Source organism: Gopherus evgoodei, chromosome 4 (genome assembly GCF_007399415.2).
Source record: "Gopherus evgoodei ecotype Sinaloan lineage chromosome 4, rGopEvg1_v1.p, whole genome shotgun sequence".
NCBI classification, from domain to species: Eukaryota; Metazoa; Chordata; order Testudines; family Testudinidae; genus Gopherus; species Gopherus evgoodei.
Window position 1 is genome coordinate 64,818,997 of NC_044325.1, and position 20,090 is coordinate 64,839,086.

The 20,090-nt window shown below is 44.8% G+C and overlaps 1 protein-coding gene across 1 annotated transcript in view; it reads right to left on the minus strand.

Moving 5' to 3' along the window:
• LTK (leukocyte receptor tyrosine kinase) overlaps positions 1-20,090 on the minus strand; it is a 163,375-nt gene that overhangs the window by 41,606 nt on the left and 101,679 nt on the right. Inside the window, 9 exon segments of the mRNA XM_030559520.1 lie at positions 1,748-1,900; positions 2,420-2,518; positions 2,928-3,110; positions 5,031-5,187; positions 6,609-6,740; positions 7,896-8,046; positions 8,502-8,679; positions 12,060-12,161; positions 19,260-19,354. Of these exon segments, the coding sequence (XP_030415380.1) occupies positions 1,748-1,900; positions 2,420-2,518; positions 2,928-3,110; positions 5,031-5,187; positions 6,609-6,740; positions 7,896-8,046; positions 8,502-8,679; positions 12,060-12,161; positions 19,260-19,354 (1,250 nt within the window).

Consider the following 20,090-nt stretch of genomic DNA (forward strand, 5'->3'; position numbering starts at 1 on the left):
TACAAAATCTCCACCAAGCATTCTCAAAACTACAATACCCGCATGAGGAAATAAGGAAACAGATCAACAGAGCCAGACGTGTACCCAGAAGCCTCCTACTGCAAGACAAACCCAAGAAAGAAACCAACAGGACTCCACTGGCCATCACATACAGTCCCCAGCTAAAACCTCTCCAATGCATCATCAGGGACCTACAACCCATCCTGGACAATGATCCCACACTTTCACAGGCCTTGGGTGGCAGGCCAGTCCTCGCCCACAGGCAACCTGCCAACCTGAAACATATTCTCACCAGTAACTGCACACCGCACCATAGGAACTCTAACTCAGGAACCTATCCATGCAACAAACCTCGATGCCAACTCTGCCCACATATCTACACCAGCGACACCATCACAGGACCTAACCAGATTAGCCACACCATCACCGGTTCATTCACCTGCACGTCCACCAATGTAATATACGCCATCATATGCCAGCAGTGCCCCTCTGCTAGGTACATCGGCCAAACTGGACAGTCGCTACGGAAAAGGATAAACGGACACAAATCAGATATTAGGAATGGCAATATACAAAAACCTGTAGGAGAACACTTCAACCTCCGTAGCCACACTATAGCAGACCTTAAGGTGGCCATCCTGCAGCAAAAAAACTTCAGGACCAGACTTCAAAGAGAAACTGCTGAGCTTCAGTTCATCTGCAAATTTGACACCACCAGCTCAGGGTTAAACAAAGACTGTGAATGGCTTGCCGATTACAGAACCAGTTTCTCCTCCCTTGGTTTTCACACCTCAACTGCTAGAACAGGGCCTCATCCTCCCTGATTGAACTACCTCATTATCTCTAGCTTGCCTGCATATATATACCTGCCCCTGGAAATTTCCACTACATGCATCTGACGAAGTGGGTATTCACCCACGAAAGCTCATGCTCCAAAACGTCTGTTAGTCTATAAGGTGCCATAGGACTCTTTGGTACTTTTACAGATCCAGAGAAACATGGCTACCCCTCTGATAGTGTGAAACTTGTTGCTGACCCACACGCTGGGTGGCTCGCTGAGGTGAGTCGGGGGTGGAGGTGGCACACCCCACAAGCCTCACTACCCAGGGCTGCATTCCAAGCACCGCTACCTGGGGCTGAAGCCCGATTTATTTTGGGAGACCCCCAGAAACCTGACTGCAGGCCTTCAGGGGGCTGTGGATCCCCAGTTGAGAACTGCTGCTCTAAGACTTTACAATGAGGGAACATTGTCTAGTAGTTATAGTAGAAGAATGGCAGTCAGAAGATTTTTGGTCCATTTCCAGCTCTGCGGCAAATGTCTTAACCTCTCTGGGCCAGACTTCAAAAAATATTTAGGCACCTAAAGATGCAGATAGGCACCTGGTGAGATTTTCACCCACTAACCAGGTCAGACACATAGCTCTCAGTGATTTGAATAGAATTTAGGCCCTTAACTTGCTTAGGTGCTTTGAAAATCTCACTAGGTGCCTACCTATGTCTTAGTGCCTTTGAAAATCTGTCCCTCTGACTCTGTTTGCCTGCTTGTAAAATGTAGATAATACCCAGATGGCCCAGAGATGCTGGGAGGATTAAGTTGTTTAATGTTTGAAATATCTCTGATGGCAGGCAATAGAGAGGAACGATATCATTATTTATGAGTCAAGTATCTTTACCTTGAGAAGCTGGAAGGAGGAGAGATGCAAAGAAGACAGAAGAAATTCTGTGAGTATAAAGCTCCACCTATTACCTATGCAGGTGACATTATCACTGGCCAGCACGGCTCCCATCTCACAAATACAGATCGGCAGAGTGGTGTCAAGGTGCCGCTTGCAGTTGCCCGAGTGGCAGTGGCTGCAGTTCAGGTAGACCTGAATCTCCACATCCCCGTGACTCTCCATGGCTGAATGAGAAGGAGCCAGATGGAACAGAAGGATTTAATTTATCTTCTCCCATGTTGTAAAAGTAGAAAGCAAATGCAGGAGGCTGTAGTGCCAGTCTCCCTACTTAAGGAAACACACATCCCAACATTACACAGAACAGACATCACCCATTTGAGGAGCGCCAGGAGAAGTGAATGAGTACTGGCACTGAAATTTACCTCAAAGCATGACCCCTTTGGATTAACCTTGAGGTGCGATGGGGAAGAGGGATGGGGTAGGCCAGGACTGAATACATATAACTGTACCTGAAGATTGGTGTCATCTCTCAGCCTAGGAGAGTTGTAGGGGGAAAACCTCAGCTACTGTAAATTGTCATTGAAAGCAATGGAACTATGACAATTTACATTATCCGAGGATCTGCATCGTAGAGTACATGTATGTGTGGAGGTTATAGAAAGGGATAGAAGGAAGGAAAGGAGAGACAGGAGGTAAAAGGGAGGCAGAGACGGTGGTGGGAGAATAGAAAAAGTGTGTTTTACCTGCCAGGGGATGTAGGAAGATCTCCCCAGCTGGATTCACAAAGGAAACACCATACTGCCCATCAGCTGTGATATCATCAACATCTGATACATGCCCACCTGGATAAAGAGAGGTGTCACCATGTGCAAGTGCTGAACAGCAGCAAAGGTGCGGTGGCTACAAGATGTGGGGTCCCCCCCTTTGCATTGGTCTCGTCAAGTATGGAGTTCCACTGGGACTTGCTACTGAGATAATGTGTTTATCTCTTGCCCTCAAAGAGGACAATGAAATCATTCATCCCAGACCCATCAGGGCTGGAAGAGCCCTTCAATCAAAAAGTATCTGTCTTGGTTCAACTTGGTGCAAATAGGTTAGTTTTTAACAGAACGAATCATCATTAAATGGACCATTCCCTCTAGACAGGTCAAAGGCAGGCTAAAGGATGGCTAAATATCCTTGCAGATAAAGAGCAATGTTCCCAGTCCCTACGGTCTCCATTCCCCTAACTGACAGAACAAACAGACCTACCTTTGTAGCCTCCACCACCCCCGCCAGATGTACAAGCTCCTCCTCCTCCACCAAAACCACCTGAGGTGGCCCACTGGAGTTTGGCTAATGACTGGGGACAGGCCTGGCCTCCCTCTCCACCTTCCAGGAGGGACTTCCCAGTCTGAGGAAACAGGGTGGTGTCTTTCCAGCCACCACCTCCACCTGCAGAAAAAAGAGAGAGAAAATCAGGTGAGCAGGTTATGGGCAGAGTGGAGTCAGGGAAAGTGTGTGAAGGGAGAGAAAATATCCCTTATGAGTTGTCTAAGATGTACTTGCATTCAAGTTACCCCCTTCACCAAGGGAGTGAGGATGTCCATCAATGCAGCTTGCACAATACAAACCCAGTTCAGGGTCTATATTATTTGTTGTTAAGCTAGCTGTGAAAAGCACTTGCTAACTACACATACTGGTGTCCATCACTTTAAAAAGTGATGGGGCCATGGCCCCCTGGCCCTGGCGCTCCTGACCCTTGCTACAGCATAAGCCTCCGGCACCATCAGTATTGACATGGATGCTGGTCGTGCTGTGATCAGAGAAGTCTCTTTTGTCATAGCCAAAGAAACAGCTGGTCTTGACGGCCTCTTGGAGGGCATGAGAGTCAATAGCTCAGGTCTCACTGTATGAGCCACTATCAGAGAGTGATAAGCTGTACCATCAGTACTGGGCTGACCTTGTGGAAGAAGCCTGGTGCCTGATCTTCGAGGAACCTGATGCTGACATTTTTTGTATGTTTCTGAGGCCTGGAATGCTCTGAAGCCCAGTGATGGGGACCTCTGATGACTTTTATCTGCAGACAAAGCTGGGGGAGCATTCCAGGAAGGAGTCATGGAAGAGCTTCCCTTGGATGATTACAGTGGTTCTGACATTAGTCTAAATGCTGCCTTGTTGTAATGAAGGCAGTCCTTTCTCAGCTTTTCTGTCCTGGTCTTCAAGGTGCAACAACTGGAGCACCTGTCTCTAACACAGCCCTCGCCGGAGCACTTGAGACAGTGCAAATTATTGTTGTTGACAGAAATGGACTTCCAACAACCCGAGTAAGGTTGGAAACCCAGAGGCTTTGGCATAGGCTTCCCAGGTAGTAGATAATGCCAATACCTGACTGTAGAAAATAGAACTAAAATAAAATGAAAAATGAAAAAACAAACAAACAACAAATTATGAAAAAGAGACCACTAGCTAAATAGCCACGCAGCAATACGTTTGTTCACAGGGAACAAAGACTTGTTTCAAGACTGAGCTTGATATGTCTATGGGGGAGATGGCAGAATGAGTTTGTCTACAAAGTTATATGGCCCATCCACATCTGCCATTAGCAAAGATCTCCAATGGCCAGAGATGGGACACTAGATGGGGAGGGCTCTGAGTTACTACAGAGAATTCTTTTTCGGGTGTCTGGCTGGTGGGTCTGGACCACATGTTCAGGGTCTAACTGATCACCATATTTGGGATCAGGAAAGAAATTTCCCCTAGGTCCCCTAGGTCAGCTTGGCATAGACCCTTGGGCTTTTGTTGCTTTCCTCTGCGGTTTGGGGCATGGGTCACTTGCTGGTCTGCCCTAGAGTAAACTGTGGATTCTCTGTAACTTGCCAAGATTTGAGGACATCAGTAACTCAACCAGAGGTTATGGGCCTATTTCTGGAGTGGGTGGCTGAGGTTCTGTGGCCTGTGATGAGCAGGAGGTCAGACTAGATAATCATGATGATCCCTCTGGCCTTAGAGTCTATGAGTTTATGAGTAAGACACTCTGACCACGATCATGGATGGTAAAAGGGAACTAGAGGAGAGGTGGTGTGGTTCTGAATTTTATACTCTTCTTGGGAGCAGAAGGAGCTAGGATATGGGTGGGGCCACCTCTATGGGTATGCTAGGGAAAACGGTCTGGCACCCGTGCACAGGACATGCACATATTTACAGTGTAATGGACATATGAAAGCACTTGAAGAAGAACCATTCATGTCTGAGTGGGTTACTCTCACAGAAAAGTTAATATGAATCAAAAGGATTTGTGTTGCTTAATGTCTGCAGGTCAGTTTTGTGTGTTCAGCCATCAAATCCAGACCTTGTATTGCTCCAGGGCCTCACCTGCTGCCCCAGTTCTCCCATTGACTCCAGGGACTGCTGTGTTGTTCTCAAACTGCTCAAGGGGTACATCATCCAGGGAGCTGTCCTGATTCCTCAGGTATGCCTTCCCCCCTCCTCCTGCAGCGATGAGCAACGGTTCGAAAACCCCATCCTTCAGCTGCTCAAGGACAAATACAATTCAGTACACAGAACAGTTGAAAGGTGCAGCAGGCACAAAACCATCAGATACCAGAAAACCCTTCAACCTTTCAGATGAGAGAATCCACCTAATTCATTGCATCAATAAGCATAAAAGCAGCTCATATAATAGTGGCCACAGCCCAGAGCAACACTACAGATTGTTTCCTGACACCATTATTCAGGGCAGTCTGCCAACCGTGACAAGTATCTGAGGCAGGTCCAATTAAACACCAGTTGTTGAGGCTGCACCAGTCTCAGTGTTAAGCAGCAGTCCCTGGTTTGATTTCCCATACTGGTATTGTTGCTCAGGCTGACAGTGCTGAGGAGGCAGTAGCTAGCAGGTGACTGAAATGAGGGGGAATGAGGAATTTGCATTTCTGTAAAACATTCCGTCCCTTCCTTCAATCCTCTGAAACAGCTGATAGCATCTGTCATAACATTTTTCCCAGATCTAGACCTTAGCGTCCAAAATATGGGTGTTAGCATGAAAACCTCCAAGCTTAGTTACCAGCTTGGACCTGGTAATTGCTGCCACCAGCTAGGAATTATACAGTGCCTAGCTCACTGTGGTCTCCCCAAAACCTTCCCTGGGGAACCTCAAGACTCAAATTCCTTGAGTCTCACAACAAAGGAGAATAAACCATTTCCCTTCCCCCTCCTCCCCTCCAGGTGTTCCCTCCCTGGGTTCCTGGAAACACAAGTACCGAGAGAGCTAATCTCTCTTCCCCCTTACCCAGAGGGTATGCAAAGTCAGGCTTAGTAAATCTAACACAAAGAGATTTTCCCCCTGACTTCTTCCTCCCACCAATTCCCTGGTGAGCTGCAGACTCAATTCCCTGGAGTCCCCACTAAAGAAAACTCCAACAGGTCCTAAAAAGAAAGCTTTATATAAAAAGAATGAAAAAGGACATAAAATATAGTCTCTGTATTAAAGTGACAATATGCAGGGTCAATTGCTTAAAGGAAAAAAAAATGAATAAACAGAGTTATCCAAAAAGAATACAATTTAACACATTCCAGCAACTACACACATGTAAATACAAAAAAACAATATAAACCTATTGTCTTACTATCCTTGTACTTACAACTTGGAAACAGAAGATTAGAAAGCCTGGAGATAGAAAAATCACTCTCAGAGCCGAGAGGATCACCGAACCAAGACAAAGAACAAAGAACTCACATCCCAAAACTTCCCTCCACCCAGATTTGAAAAAGTCTTGTTTCCTGATTGGTCCTCTGGTTAGATGTTTGGTTCCCTGTGTTAACCCTTTACAGGTGAAAGAGACATTAACCCTTAGCTATCTGTTTATGACAGCATCATATCACATGATCACTAGTGAAAGCTAGCTCTTCTCCTGGACACTGTCCAGAAGGGGATTGGAAAGAGGGAAGACTTACTGTAAAGATGAAGGTGGCTCCTCCACCCCCACCCCCTCCTCCAGCCCAGTCCTTCAGATCCTTTTTGAGTTTGTAATCTTCTTCAATGAGAGACGACTCTCCCAGGCAGATCTTCTGGGTCTGAACATTCCCCTGAAAGGAGACAACAGATGCAGTTAGAGATCAACACCGTCTAGTCTGCATGCACAGATCTGTACACGTAGTATGTGTTCTCCTTGTGGAGGGACCACCAGCTTGGTAAGTGACTTGTCCCTTGGCCTCTGACAAGCTTCTCCTGAGCTGGGAACACGTCACATGTGCAAGAGACATAAGAAAGGCTCACAGCAGAACCAGAGAAAGGCAATGAGCCCATATTATTTTTATTATTAAAAACAAATGCTAATACATTGCACCTCTAGAGCTCCTTACATTCCAGGATCTTAAAATGCTTTCTAATTACTAATTAAGTCTCAGAATACTGCTATTCGATAGGTCAGTGTTATTCGTACTCATTGTTTTGATGAGGAAATGCAAGAACAGATATACGAGGTGATTTGCACAAGATTGAACAATGAGTCAGTGGCAAGGCTGGGAATAGAACCCAGGAGCTCTAGCTCCCCATTCCCTGCACAAAGCACTAGACTACACAGAGAAAATACAAAAAAATTGTGTCGCAGCTTGGATTTTTTTGGGGACACTGAGCTACACACATCTTTGGAGTTTGTTCTTCCCTGTGTTTCTTTGTGTTTGCAGAGAATATTGGAGTCAATGGAAAGACCCCTATTGACTTTAACAAGCTTTGGATCCAGCTGTAAGATTGTAAGCACTTCAGGGCTGGGACCACTTCTTACTATATCTGTCTAACACGATGGGGCCATGATCCCAACAGGGGCCTTGAGTAATGATCTCAAATCCTAGCAGGCCTGATAAAATCCCTACTGTGGAGAAATGTTGTCTGCGATCAGCAACATGCAGCTCAGACCTTGCAGCTGGCTGTGACTGCCCTGTTAAAGCAAGTGAAAGGGGCAGCTTTTTATTTTGAACACCAGGATTTTAAAGAAGAGTTTATGCTTGTGCTTTTGGAGGACTCTTTTCATTTCAGATTTCCTTGTATTTATTTTCAGAAGATTCTTTTTAGCTCAGCTTATTGGTTCCTCGCAATTCCCTTTCTGAGTTTTACTCGCTCAAGTCTGGGACTCCTGCCCTTCATCACCAGTACAGCCAAATGCTAAACCCACTCACTGAGGGGTTCTGCAGCTTATCTGTAATGTGGTTCTGCTCAGTGACAAGTGTGTGTGTGTCCCTCACCCCTGGGCAGGCATCCTCCCCCTGCTGCCCCACCAAGATGTAGAGGAGCTCATCTTTCTCCAGCTGGAAGATGGCCGAGATGAAGACCCCATGCGATCTCTTCTTGTGGTTCTTGGCTCCTTTCCCTCCAGCTGCTCCATATGCAGATATTCTGAAAAAGAAAGGAAGCAGTTAGAGAGACAGAAACCTTACACCCACAGCCCAAAGCAACTCGAGCCATGAGCTCCCCATGCCAATGCTCGGCATGGTCACAACCCCAAAGTGACTCCATTCCTGAGCTCCCTACAGCCAGTTCTCTAACACCGTCAGAGCCCCAAAATGAGTTCCCCCAGACAGCACCCCCTACAGTCCCACAGCTTCAAGGCCATTCCATTCCTGAGTTCCTCATTGTCAGTGCTACATCACTCCTCCAAATAATTCCTCACTTACATTGTTCCTGAACCATAACTCGCCACTGTGACTCCTGCTGGCTCTGAGGTACTCACATTTACCCTACACTCAGCCACTCTCAACAGATGTTGTTGCACTAAAGGTATACATGTGCTATGGTAAGTGCGAGTTGCTAGCTGACTGCCTCTCTGATCCCCAGCATACACCGACACTCACAAGTATTGGTTTGTTGCTGGCACTCTCCACACTTGCACCCCTCGGAGTGGTCCCTTTTTCTCTACAGTCACTGAGAGGTTAGTGTTGTAATAGGCATTGTCGCATTGTGCTTGAGTTGGTCCTCGGGGGCCACTGGCACCACAGGTTGTGAACCACCAAAGAACATTAGGCACATTTCCTGTGACAAAAACAGTGAGAGTTGAGTCTAGAGATGTCTGCCTCCCTTTCATAGTCAGATATAATAACCACACAACCCCTCCGTAATCACAGGGCAAATGACATTGAAATGCAGCAACTGTTCCTCTTGATACATGTTTCTGTAAATTCCTTGGTGACTAACCTAGGAGATTCATGAAAAAACAAATTTCACATCACACTCCATTCGGTGATGTTAATTTAGATACAAGACAACTATAAGCCAGTCCAGGCTTTAGCAATATCTGCCTTGTGCAGGGTTTTTAAACCATCACACATATTAATTCTGTCAAATCTATACATCAAAGTTTTCATTAACATAGTTATAACCAGACACAAATACTGTGTTAAAAGACAATGAAGGTTGCAAAGTTAAGGACTTCGAAATTAGGAAATTTCTGAATTATTAAGGTTGCCTGTAACACCTTAATTCAGCCCCCTTGTGCGTATGCATTATGATACAAACTTTACTTACCTGATCGCATACAGGGTTTTTTTTTCCATAGAACCCCTGCCTCATGCAGAGCACAGGATGAGTGGTGCTCTTGGGGTGAATCAGAGCTGTATAGTGAAGGAGGCTGTTGGCTGTAGGGTCCCTGATTAATTTGCTGTAGAAGTTGGAAGGTGTACAGTGAATGAGGAAGAGGATTGCAAGAAGAGAAAGGATGGTGGCATAGAATCATAGAACTGTAGGACTGGAAGGGACCTCACTAGTCCAGTCCCCTGCATTGAGACAGGACTAAGTATTTATCTAAGACCATTCCTGACAGGTGTTTGCCTAAGCAGTTCTTAAAAACCTATAATAGAGATTCCAAAACTTCCCTAGGTAATTTGTTAGCTACAGTGCTTAACTATCCTGACAGTTAGGAAGTTTTTCCTAATGTCTAACCTAAATCTCCCTTGCTTCAATTTAAGCCATTACTCACTGTTCTGTCCTCAGTGGATAAAGAGAAAAATGTATCACCTTCCTCTTTATAACAATCTTTCATGTACTTGAAGACTGTTATCATGTCCCCCCCTCAATCTTCTCCTCTTCAGACTAAATAAACCTATTTTTTTCAATCTTTCATTGTAAGTCATGTTTTCTAGATTTTTAATAATTTTTGTTGCTCTTTTCTGGACTTTTCCCCAATTTGTCCACATCTTTCCTGAAGTGTGGTGCCCAGAACTGGACACAGTACTGCAGTTGAGGCTTATCAGTGCTGTGTAGAATGGAAGAATTACTTCTCATGTCTTGCTTACAACATTCTTGCTAGTACATCCCAGAATGATGTTCACTTTTGGTGGTGATGAATTGTATGTTCATTTTCTATGTGCCTCATTCGATAAACCTGAGGGTCTAATCTGCAGAAATGTTGAGCACTCACAGTTGCAACCCTAGTCAATGGGACCTGTACTTTCAACCTATGAAGTGCTATATAATCCTAAATACTCTGAAAAATCAAATCCTAGTCATCTCAAATTTGGCATGTGAAATTAGTGGATATTTTTTACCTTAATCTCCCTATGCCTCAGCTCCCCATCTGTAAAATGGGGATAATAACTGCTCCTCACCTCACTGGGGTGTGGTAAAATTAAATTTATTGATATTTATGAAGCACTCAGATACCATAGTGATGAAAGCCACAGAAAAGCTTACGGGGAAATTAACAATTCTGTCTTCAATGTAAGGTTTGAATAATGTGCAGTAAATGTGGCTGTAGTCAATAAAACAAAACTATATGAGCACAGTCCATCCTGTGCACTGAATGAGGCAGGAGGCCTGTGGAAAAAATAGTATGTGATCATGTAATAAAAGACTGTATCATAATTCATATGCACAAGGGGACTGAATTAAGGTTTCATAGGCAACCTTAATTCTGACATTTCCTAACTTTTGAGTCCTTGACTTTGAAATATTAATGTTCTTTTAACATTTTTTGTGCATAACTACTGTATAACTATGTTAATAAAAACATAGCTGTGCATAACTACTGTATAACTATGTTAATAAAAACCTTGATGTATATATGTGTGACAAAGTGAATGTATTTGGTGATTTTAAAACCCTGCAGAAGGCAGATATTTCTGAAACATTGACTGGCTTATAATTGTCTTGCTTCTAAACAAATATTACTAACATTATTGAATGGGGTGTGATGTGACATTTGTTTGTTCATGAATCTCCTAGTTTAGTCACTAAGAAATCCACAGAAACATGTCTCAACAGGAACGATGGGGCAGTTCACACCCCTCAGAAGTATTATGCCAGGCTTTTGCAAACTTAAGCAAACAGCACTGCATTGGTTTGCATCTGATTCCTTCTTTCTGGATTTTCATTGCAACATTAAAGACTAAACTCAAAATTTTTATTTAAGAAGAAAGATTTGATTATGAAGCATGATTCTGAGGTAATGAGCAGGCAACAGAATCACCAAATTATGAAATACAAAGGCCTTGTATATAAGATAATGATTGTTTATGTCTGTATAATGTCAAAGTGGCCCAGAGAGGCAGAATATTGGGTGGCTAATAAAAAATCTTATTCCAAGTAAAAAGTCCAATCCTGCTCCCACTGAAGTTATTTTGGACTTCAACTGGACAGGACTAGGCTCAAAACCTGCTATTATTATTTTTTTTTTTTTAAAAGAGGAGTGTGATGCAATGTTTGCACCTGTTTGTGGATTCTTTGCAAGAGCCCTTGGTATGGTCTAAGCACCATAGGAATTCTTGCATATACTATTTTTACAAGAAGGGCATGTTGTCTGCATATTTTTATGGCTATATAGAAAATACCAAGTCATTCTGATGATTCCTTTGGGCCTAATACTACAAGATGCTGATCCTCTCCTGAAACGTGCTGTGCTCCTTCAACTCCCATTGAAGTTGCTGGAAATTGGTTGTGTTTAGCACCTCACAGAATGTGATTGAGATTTAATCAGGCCCTTTGTGTTTAACCATATGATTATTTAACCTCTATCTGGGTATCCATTGACTAGAAATGATGAGTCTACTAGTTAGATTAAAATAAGAGCTGATCCAGACTTTTTGGTGTTCCTTGTACTTCCATGCTCTGGTTGGTGTCAGAAAAATAACTTGAAAAAACTCAACAATGGCCACTGTGGAATTTCTGGCCCAGTTTACCAGATTCAGGAGTCTGGATAAAGCAAAAAGGATGGGCTGTTGCAAGGACTACTTACCAGGCACTGGGATCTGGTATGGAAATGTCTATCTGAGTGAGAGACAGAGATCAAGTATGGACCATCTGCCTGAGACACAAGGATCCAGTAATTAACTATGGGAATTTCTATCTGCAAGGCAGGAACTTGATCCAGGACCATCTATTGTACTCAGGAGTCAGGGCTTTGGTATGGAGCTATCTACCTGAAAGGGAGGGCTCTTCCAGTGGGTTCAACAGATTCTCATCCATGATACTGATTTCCTGTGGGTATTGGTGCTTTCCAGCAGAATGGCTTTGTCTTCTCCCTGTCACCACGTGTGGGATGGATTAGAAGGAGATGGGGGCAAAAAAGAGAGAGACTTTCAACCAAATGGCAGATAAATAAATCAGGCACAATCCTTTTATTTAAATAAAAAAGTCCCTTTTGCAAGGCAGCAGAGAAGAGACTATGGTGTCCCTTGTGCCACATGGATTACTGGAGTAAAAGGAACAGAGAGTTCTGTCATGTGCATGTGATGTGCATATGTGTCATAGAATGAATGGAAAAGAAGAGGAGAGGGAGAGAAAAGGAAGCCAGAGAAAGGGACAGGGAGAAAGAAAACTTAGTATTTTAAAGAACTTCTGTTTTCAGTTATCCTTACAAATCATTTGGGTCCTGATCACTGGCTTTGCTCAGGCACAGGGACCTGCCTGCATGAAGCCATACTGAAGTCAATGGGATGCTGCATGGACACAGGGGTCTATCACCATTTAGCCAACTGCAGGAAAAGGGCCTTGATTTGCATTTACATGCAGTAAACAAGGGTATTAAACATAAACTTGACGATGATTAACAAAAAATATTCAGGGATTGCATGGCAAAGGAAAATCGACAATAGAATATTACATATTGATAATGGACATCCTGCTTTTAATCTGCTCAGTAATGACTGAATATTAATAATAGACTAACAAGAGTGGTGCAAAACATACATGAAATTCCAAAATACATTTTTTGCTAATTCATTTTGCAAGATTTCCAAGTTCTCAAAATTTTGTTTTCTGAGAAATGTTGATTCCCAATTTTTGTGTGTGTGCAGATCAGCTCCTGAAATGCCCTTCTAATTTGCATTTTCATTCTTTTATAATTTAGCAAGTTCCAGATTTCATAAAGTGGCAAGATAGCCATGTTTGGACAAATTTTGCTTGTGGAGAGAAAACAGGGAGAGATGACTTAACATAGAAACAGTAACACGCACCATTGATCAGATACCGTACACACCAGCATGTTTTACAAATGTGGAAGGGTGAAGCCAATTGGGCCCACAGCAGCTCTTTAACCCCTTCTCTCCAGTCTGCGGTTTGTACACACCATCACACCATCTAATACCCGTTCAGTGGCCAACATAAACTGAGCTCATTCAGTTCCAGCTGGACAGTTATCCCTTCACAAAGCCACCATTACATTTAGCATTAATTAACACCCTCGTTAGCAGTCTCAGCAGACGCCAATTACCAAACCGAGCCATGAAAGCTGAACTGACCTCTCCCTTAGTGGTATTCTCTGCAGGTCTGACTCGAAGCACACTAATAAGTGACAATGAAGGAGAGTGTTGTATTGACTCTTTCCATAATGTATCTGTTCTGTGGATAGACAGAGGACTTCACCTGACAGAGCTGTCAAACTAACAGCTGTAACAAAAACTGAAATTAACCAAAACAAACTATGGGGATTAAAGACCAAAAGAAACCCAAGTAACAATACTGTAAGGTCCGTCAGAAAGAGGCTCTTGGTCTCTGAGGGCCTGAGTTAAATTAATTATGAATCCAGAAGGTCAAGATCATTTTTCCAGCTTAGCATCTGGCCTCCAGAGATGTACAATAAACTCAATCACTTTAGCCAGAGCGAAAGAATATAAATCAGTCCCCATAACACAGCCTCAGTCTGTCTCTTTAGTGAAGCAGCATCCTAACAGCATGTCCTCGGGCAATTCTTCATTTCCAAACAAACACCCTTTCCTCCTTTTCCAAACTCTCTGTCTCCTTCTTGCTCACCAGACCAAGAACCACATCCATTAGCCTCACTGAGCATCAGGCTGCTCCCATTAATTATTGCTACCCCTTAGAATTCCAGCATTCAGAATTGCTACCCCTTAGAATTCCAGCATTCAGAATTCCAGCACTTTATAGACTACAGAGAAATGAATGCATAGGAGGGCAAGTTCTATATACAAGATGGTGCAAGCTCCAAAGGTCTGTGTTTCAGTCTATTCCATCTTCTGTCTGGTCCCCTACTCTGTGTGTGTATGAGGGGGGAAGGGAGGTTATAAACATATGGAAGGCGAACATGAGTTGCTAGATGATACTTTGGGGTATGTGTATGCTGGAGAGATCTGCAGAGCAATTGGCTCTTTGAGCTCCATCACTCAGCTCCATGTTCAGGTGAGGCTGCTTACTCAGAAATCTTTCATTTCATCTGACTTCACCCTCCCCTACATACCCCATACTGCAGCCCTAGGAGCAGATTCTCCACTGTGTTCTGCCTTCTTATCATTGCCTGAGCTGCGGGGAATCCTTGCAGCACGAGGGAGTCTTCTGGAGGCACAGAGATGAAGTTGCTTTCTCCTACACCTCTTTTCTCACAGCCCCTGCTGCAAAGGTTGTGTTGGTAATAGGGAGAGGTAGTGGCTCAAATGGTGTATGGTCCCTTGGGGATCCTAGCCAGTGCAAAATGAAGTAAGCTCCAAGCCTCTCTAACCTGTGTGGCAGCAGGGGCAGAGAATCAGGAAGTATAGCCAGCTCCCTAACAGCCTCTTTGCTGGTCCATTCATTTTCCAGTGAACGCTGCTACTAAATCGGCCAAATTGTTGCATTCCCTTCTGTTCATCTCAAGAGCCAAGCATAGTGCCTCCACAGTCGCGTTTCTCCTCTCCCCCATGCCAGCATGGTGAGTGGTAGGCTGGAAATCAGGAACCGAACACCTGCCATACAGAGCTCCCCTGGGACAAACCAGCCATTATAAAAACAAATCTTTTATGAAAGCACAAGTAAGGTCCAGCATTAAATCTAATCCTGCAGGGCAAGACAACTCAGAATTTCACATCAGAGACTGCAATCTTAATAAGAACAAGATACAGTGAAGCTCAGAGCGATGCACGGTAAGAGAGGAAAAGCAGAGAGCCTCTAAGCGCTCAAGAAGGCAGTGATTGCTCAAGATATATTCTATTAAGTATGTTGCAATATGAGATTTTCAAAGGTATTCAGGCGTCTAACTATGCAGATATTGATTTCAATGGGATTTGGGTGCCTAATCTGCCCCGGTGCTTTTGGTAATCCCATTAGGTGCCTAAACACCTTTGAACATCTGGCCCTCTAGCCCAGTGGTTTTCAAACTGCGGGTCGCGACCCACTACTGGGTCGCAGAATGTAAGGCACTGGGTCATGGCAGCTCTGGTCAACACTGCCAACTGGGCCGTTAAAAGTTCCATCAGTGGTGCTTCCCAGTTAAGGCAGGCTAGTCCCTTTTTGTTCTGACATCACGCTGCACCCCAGAAGCAGCCAGCAGCAGGTCTGGATCCTAGGCAGGAGGGGCCATGGGGCTCTGTGCACTGCCACCACCCTGAGCACTGGCTCCCGGCCAATGGGAGCTGAGGGACGGCAGTGCCTGCAGGTAAGTGCCACGCAGAGCAGCTTGCACGCCTCTGTCTAGGAGCCGGACCTGCTGTTGGCCACTTCTGGGGCACAGTGTGGTCTGCAGTGCCAGGACAGGCAGAAAGACTGCCTTAGTACCCCCACTGTGCCAATTACAGAGCCGCCTGAGGTAAGCCCGCACCTCAACCCCGTGCCTCAATCCTCTGCCCCAGCCCTGAGCCCCCCCAACCCAGAACCTCTTTCTGCACCACAAACACCTCATCCCCAGCCCCACCCTAGAGCTCTGACCCCCTTCTTGACCCCAACCCCATGCCCCAGCCCTGAGTCCCCCCCTGAAACCTGTAGCCTCCTCCTACACTGCAAACCCTTCACCCTCAGCCCCACCTGGCTGCCTTCACCCCCGCATCCCAACCCTCTGCCCCAGCCCTGAGGCCCTCTCACACCCAAACCCCTCATCCCCAGCTCCACTGGGTCACGGGCATCAACAATTTTCTTCAACTAGGTTGCCAGAAAAAAAGTTTGAAAACCACAACTCTAGCCAGTTAGCCAGGAGAGTGTTCCCTTTCCCTTTAAGATACCTTCTCCTTCTCTCATAAAAATTTGGAGACTTAATCAGACCCCAGGTCCAACTCATCTAATATCCTGGCTCCACCAGTGCCCAGAACTACATGTTTCAGAGGCTGATTTATGCCCTGAAGCAGAAGGGTTTATGTCCAAATTTCTGCGCTTATCTGTTTGTTGCTAATCCTTACTGGTATCCCTTGAGCTGCTTTCAGTATCCACAGAAATAGACCATCTATTTTTCAAATCCCACTAACCTCTTGGATCAGAGATGAGGGCTTTGAAGCCCCATCTGCCATTCCCAGCCCTTCCACTCAGAGACAATTCCTTTAAAGCCAGGGCTGCATTCTGTAGAAGAGAGAGGACTGGAACTGATGAGGAAATTAGGCCTGGATCTACAAAGGGATTTAGGCATCGCAACACCTAACTTTTCGATACCTAGAAACTCATGGAAACACCACTTGAGTCCACAAAGTCTGAATTAGGTGCCTATCTCTCATTTTGTGTGTGTGTGTGTGTGTGTGTGTGTGTGTGTGTGTGTGTGTGTGTGTGTGTGTGTGTGTGTGTGTGTGTGTGTGTGTGTAGTTGGGAGACCCTGAGTCCAGCCCCCCTGCTCTAATCACTCTTCTATTATTTAGTCCCAGTGGAACAGCTGCAAGAAGAAAGTCTGAAGGAGCCCCACATCAGAATACTGCATCGCCCAGTGGTTAGAGCACTCTCCTCAGAGGTGGGAGATCCCTGTTCAAATCCTTTCTCCCCCTCAGGCAGAGATGGGGGGATTGAACCTTGGTCTCCCACATCCCACATGAGTACTCTAAAAGTCACAAAGTGGGCAAAGGTGCTGCTGCTGCAGTTGGCCGGATTTTGAATGAGACTCCATTCAAAGGAGGCATACTCAGGGGCCACCTACTGGATCAGGCCCCACATGAAAGAGAGGCAAGCAAACATCTCCCTCCCCCCAGTTCATTAATTGCTCTGGGGTCTAGGTGGGAGATAGGTATCCAGATTCCTGGAGTGAGGCAGCAGTGTGCATGGCCAGAGGCAGAAATTTAAAAGCTGAGGGAATTTTTATCCTGAATATTAGGGCGCCCACAGGATTTGGTGGGAGATTTGTGGATTGCAGTGGAGCCTAAAACTGAGATTTAGGCACCACCCAAGATTTAGGTGCCTAATATGGTGTTCAGATGCCTAAGTATCTCTGTGATTTGGGTGTTAATATTTACATCCTAACAAGAAGCAAATCCTGCCTTCCGGGCTGCCATGCACCTCTCTGTGAAGAATGTAGTTCTCTCTGCTTGGATCTTAATTGGCTTCATTTGTGATATGTGAAGCCTCTCTTGGCCAGGGAGAAGTAATTTCATTACTGAAAATACAGCAGAGCTGCTGGGCTTCTCCGCGACCTAACTGAATTAAAGGGATGAGAAGATAAATAGAAGGCTATTCTCAAAGGCAAGAAAAAGTCAACTCACAACAAGGATTCAAAGAACAGTAGTAAACCTGAGTCTTGCAAGAAACACAGTTTCTTCATTCTGTCCTTCCACTGCATGAATCGTGCCTTCCAGGCCAGATCCTCTGCAGGTATAAATGGCTGTATCTCCATTGAAATCAATACTGATTTATGCCCGCTGAACACCTGGAACTACATATTTAACATGCCCATGCTTTGAGCTCCCAACATCGTCTTTTTGCAGAAGAATGAGAGGAGAGGCTAGATCTGTGTCCCTTCCACATCTCATATTGCCATCTCATTTCCTGTCTCACCTTTAGAAAACCTTCATCTCTATGTTCCAAAGACTGCAGAGAAATGTTTACAGACCAAACCCAAAGTCCAGTTTACACCCACGTGCCTTCAGCAGTTAGCAATGAAGAAATGTTGGAGTAGATTTATGGCCTCGTTTGCGGAGCTGATAAGCACCTGCAGGTCCTGTTGATTTTCAAACTGGAGTTCTAAGCGCTCAGCCCTTCAGAAAGTCAGGCCCCATGGAGCAAAAAGAAGGGGACTGATAGCACTGACTTGATCCAGGCACACTGTGGGCAGGGTGCTGCATATACTTCCCTTGCATAGTTCTGCTAACACACCTCAGTCACAAACTCAACCACCCTTGATACCAGAGGCCTGAAGCCCTCAAGAGCAGAGTCAGTCAATTGTGTGGAATGATGACAGACTCCTTGGTGATTTTGTGCTGTGCACAAATGGGGAGCAGGTTCAGACACAGCTTTCATGTTTTGCTTATAATGCAAGCCAGGGTTTAGAAAAGGAACTGTGTATTTTCCTTATTTTCTGTTTCTTTCACAAAGCTGCTAGTTTTTTCAGCATTTAAAAACTAAAGTCAGCTGCTGATGTTTCCAAGTGCTAGTGATCCTTGCCCTCCTTCCACATACCAGCTCTGCAGATTGCAAATTAACTCCTCTGCGCATTCTACCCAACATCCTAATGTGTGAGCCCCATCAGTCCACTGACACTTCAGGCCCACTTCATTCCTGAGGCCAGTGAGGGTGGCTTCGTGTGTTTCCAGGCATTTGGTGGGATTTCTAGGTAGAATACATTGTGATAAGTTACATGTATTTGTGGTTTTCCTTGCTTGATTGCTTGCATACTACCCATCCACCAGTGACATATGAAGCCTCTCCTACCTGGGAGGAGTAAACTTCTTGTTTCAGTAGTCATAATCTTAGCCTTTTTGTCAAAGAGAGAAAGCATTTGTACTAGGGGAAGGAAAGGATTTCTCAAGGTCCTGTTATTTTCCTTTTTCCCTGCCCTCGCCCTCAAAGGTGATACATATGGTGACCTTTCCACTAGTTGATTCAGGGTAGATGTGACTCTGAAGCCTATCAATTTCCAGAGCAAGTAGGTTAAAAGGGGTCTAAAGAGCAGTGCAATATGATCTTTCTACCTGTGAGATGACTGCAAGGCCAGTACTTCCAGCTGAGATGGGCAAAGGTCCCAAAACATGTGATCTGGGAAATTGCAGGTTAGGGAAAAAAAGAGCATTAAGAAGGCACAGATACACTGGAAAATTGTGTAAATGAAGGAAATCTTCCACAGGGAAGGAGCTGAGTCACTATGTCCAAATACTACAGCACAATAAGATGTAGCGCAGATAATCCGAGTCCCTTCTGTAGGGAAACCATAACTTGCACCTCTTGGATCTGAGGTATGCTGATTATCCTATATAAATTCTCCGAGAGGCTCAGAATGCTTTGTGACTCACCATCAGGAAAGCAGCTCACTCCAAAAGTAATATTGTCCATCGCAATGTCAGCTTGGGAATTCCAACCCCAGGTTGCTAGAAGCTGTAGGTGAAACCTTTGGAACAAGACAAAACTTTCAGAGACAGAGAGCGAGCGAGCGAGAGAAACAAACTCGTAAAATAGCCACCCCATAATGATAACATTGAGTCAGAGTATTTCTTCAGGAGAAGCCCTGATAAGCAGTCACAAGGAGCTGCCACAAACCACCTGTCCACACTTCATAAGTTGTTAAGAACTCACCATAGTTTCGTCAGTGCAACAGTTAATAGGATGCTAAGCAGTATGCAACCTACAGAGCGAGAGCGAGAGTGCGGGGGTGGGGGGGAGAAGGGGACCAGTAAACTGCCCCATTTCAGTCATCACAAGATGAAGGGAAAATATCCATGCACAAAAGGCAAAAACTAAACCCAAAAACAAAACCCCAAGGATTTTCCCAGTACTTACAAAACAAGAGACACACCTTGGGCCAGAGCCTCAGATGGCATAAATGAGGTTAATCAAAAGAGCTACACCAATTTACACCAGATGAGGGACTGGCCCTTGAGAAGTTTAGCAGTAGCTCCACAGCATGTTTACTTTGCTGGTGTCTTGCCCTTCTTAGGCTTGCTCAGCAGGAGCCATAAGTTAACTAGCTTCGCTAGACAGATGCCAGGAAGACAATTTGTGCATGAAGACATCACGTCACACACTCTGAATTCAGGAGGGGGGGAAATATGCTGTAGGGTCCCTTCCTAATGGATGAAACTGAACTGTTTTTGATTTACCATCATAAATAAATAGATGTCTGACAT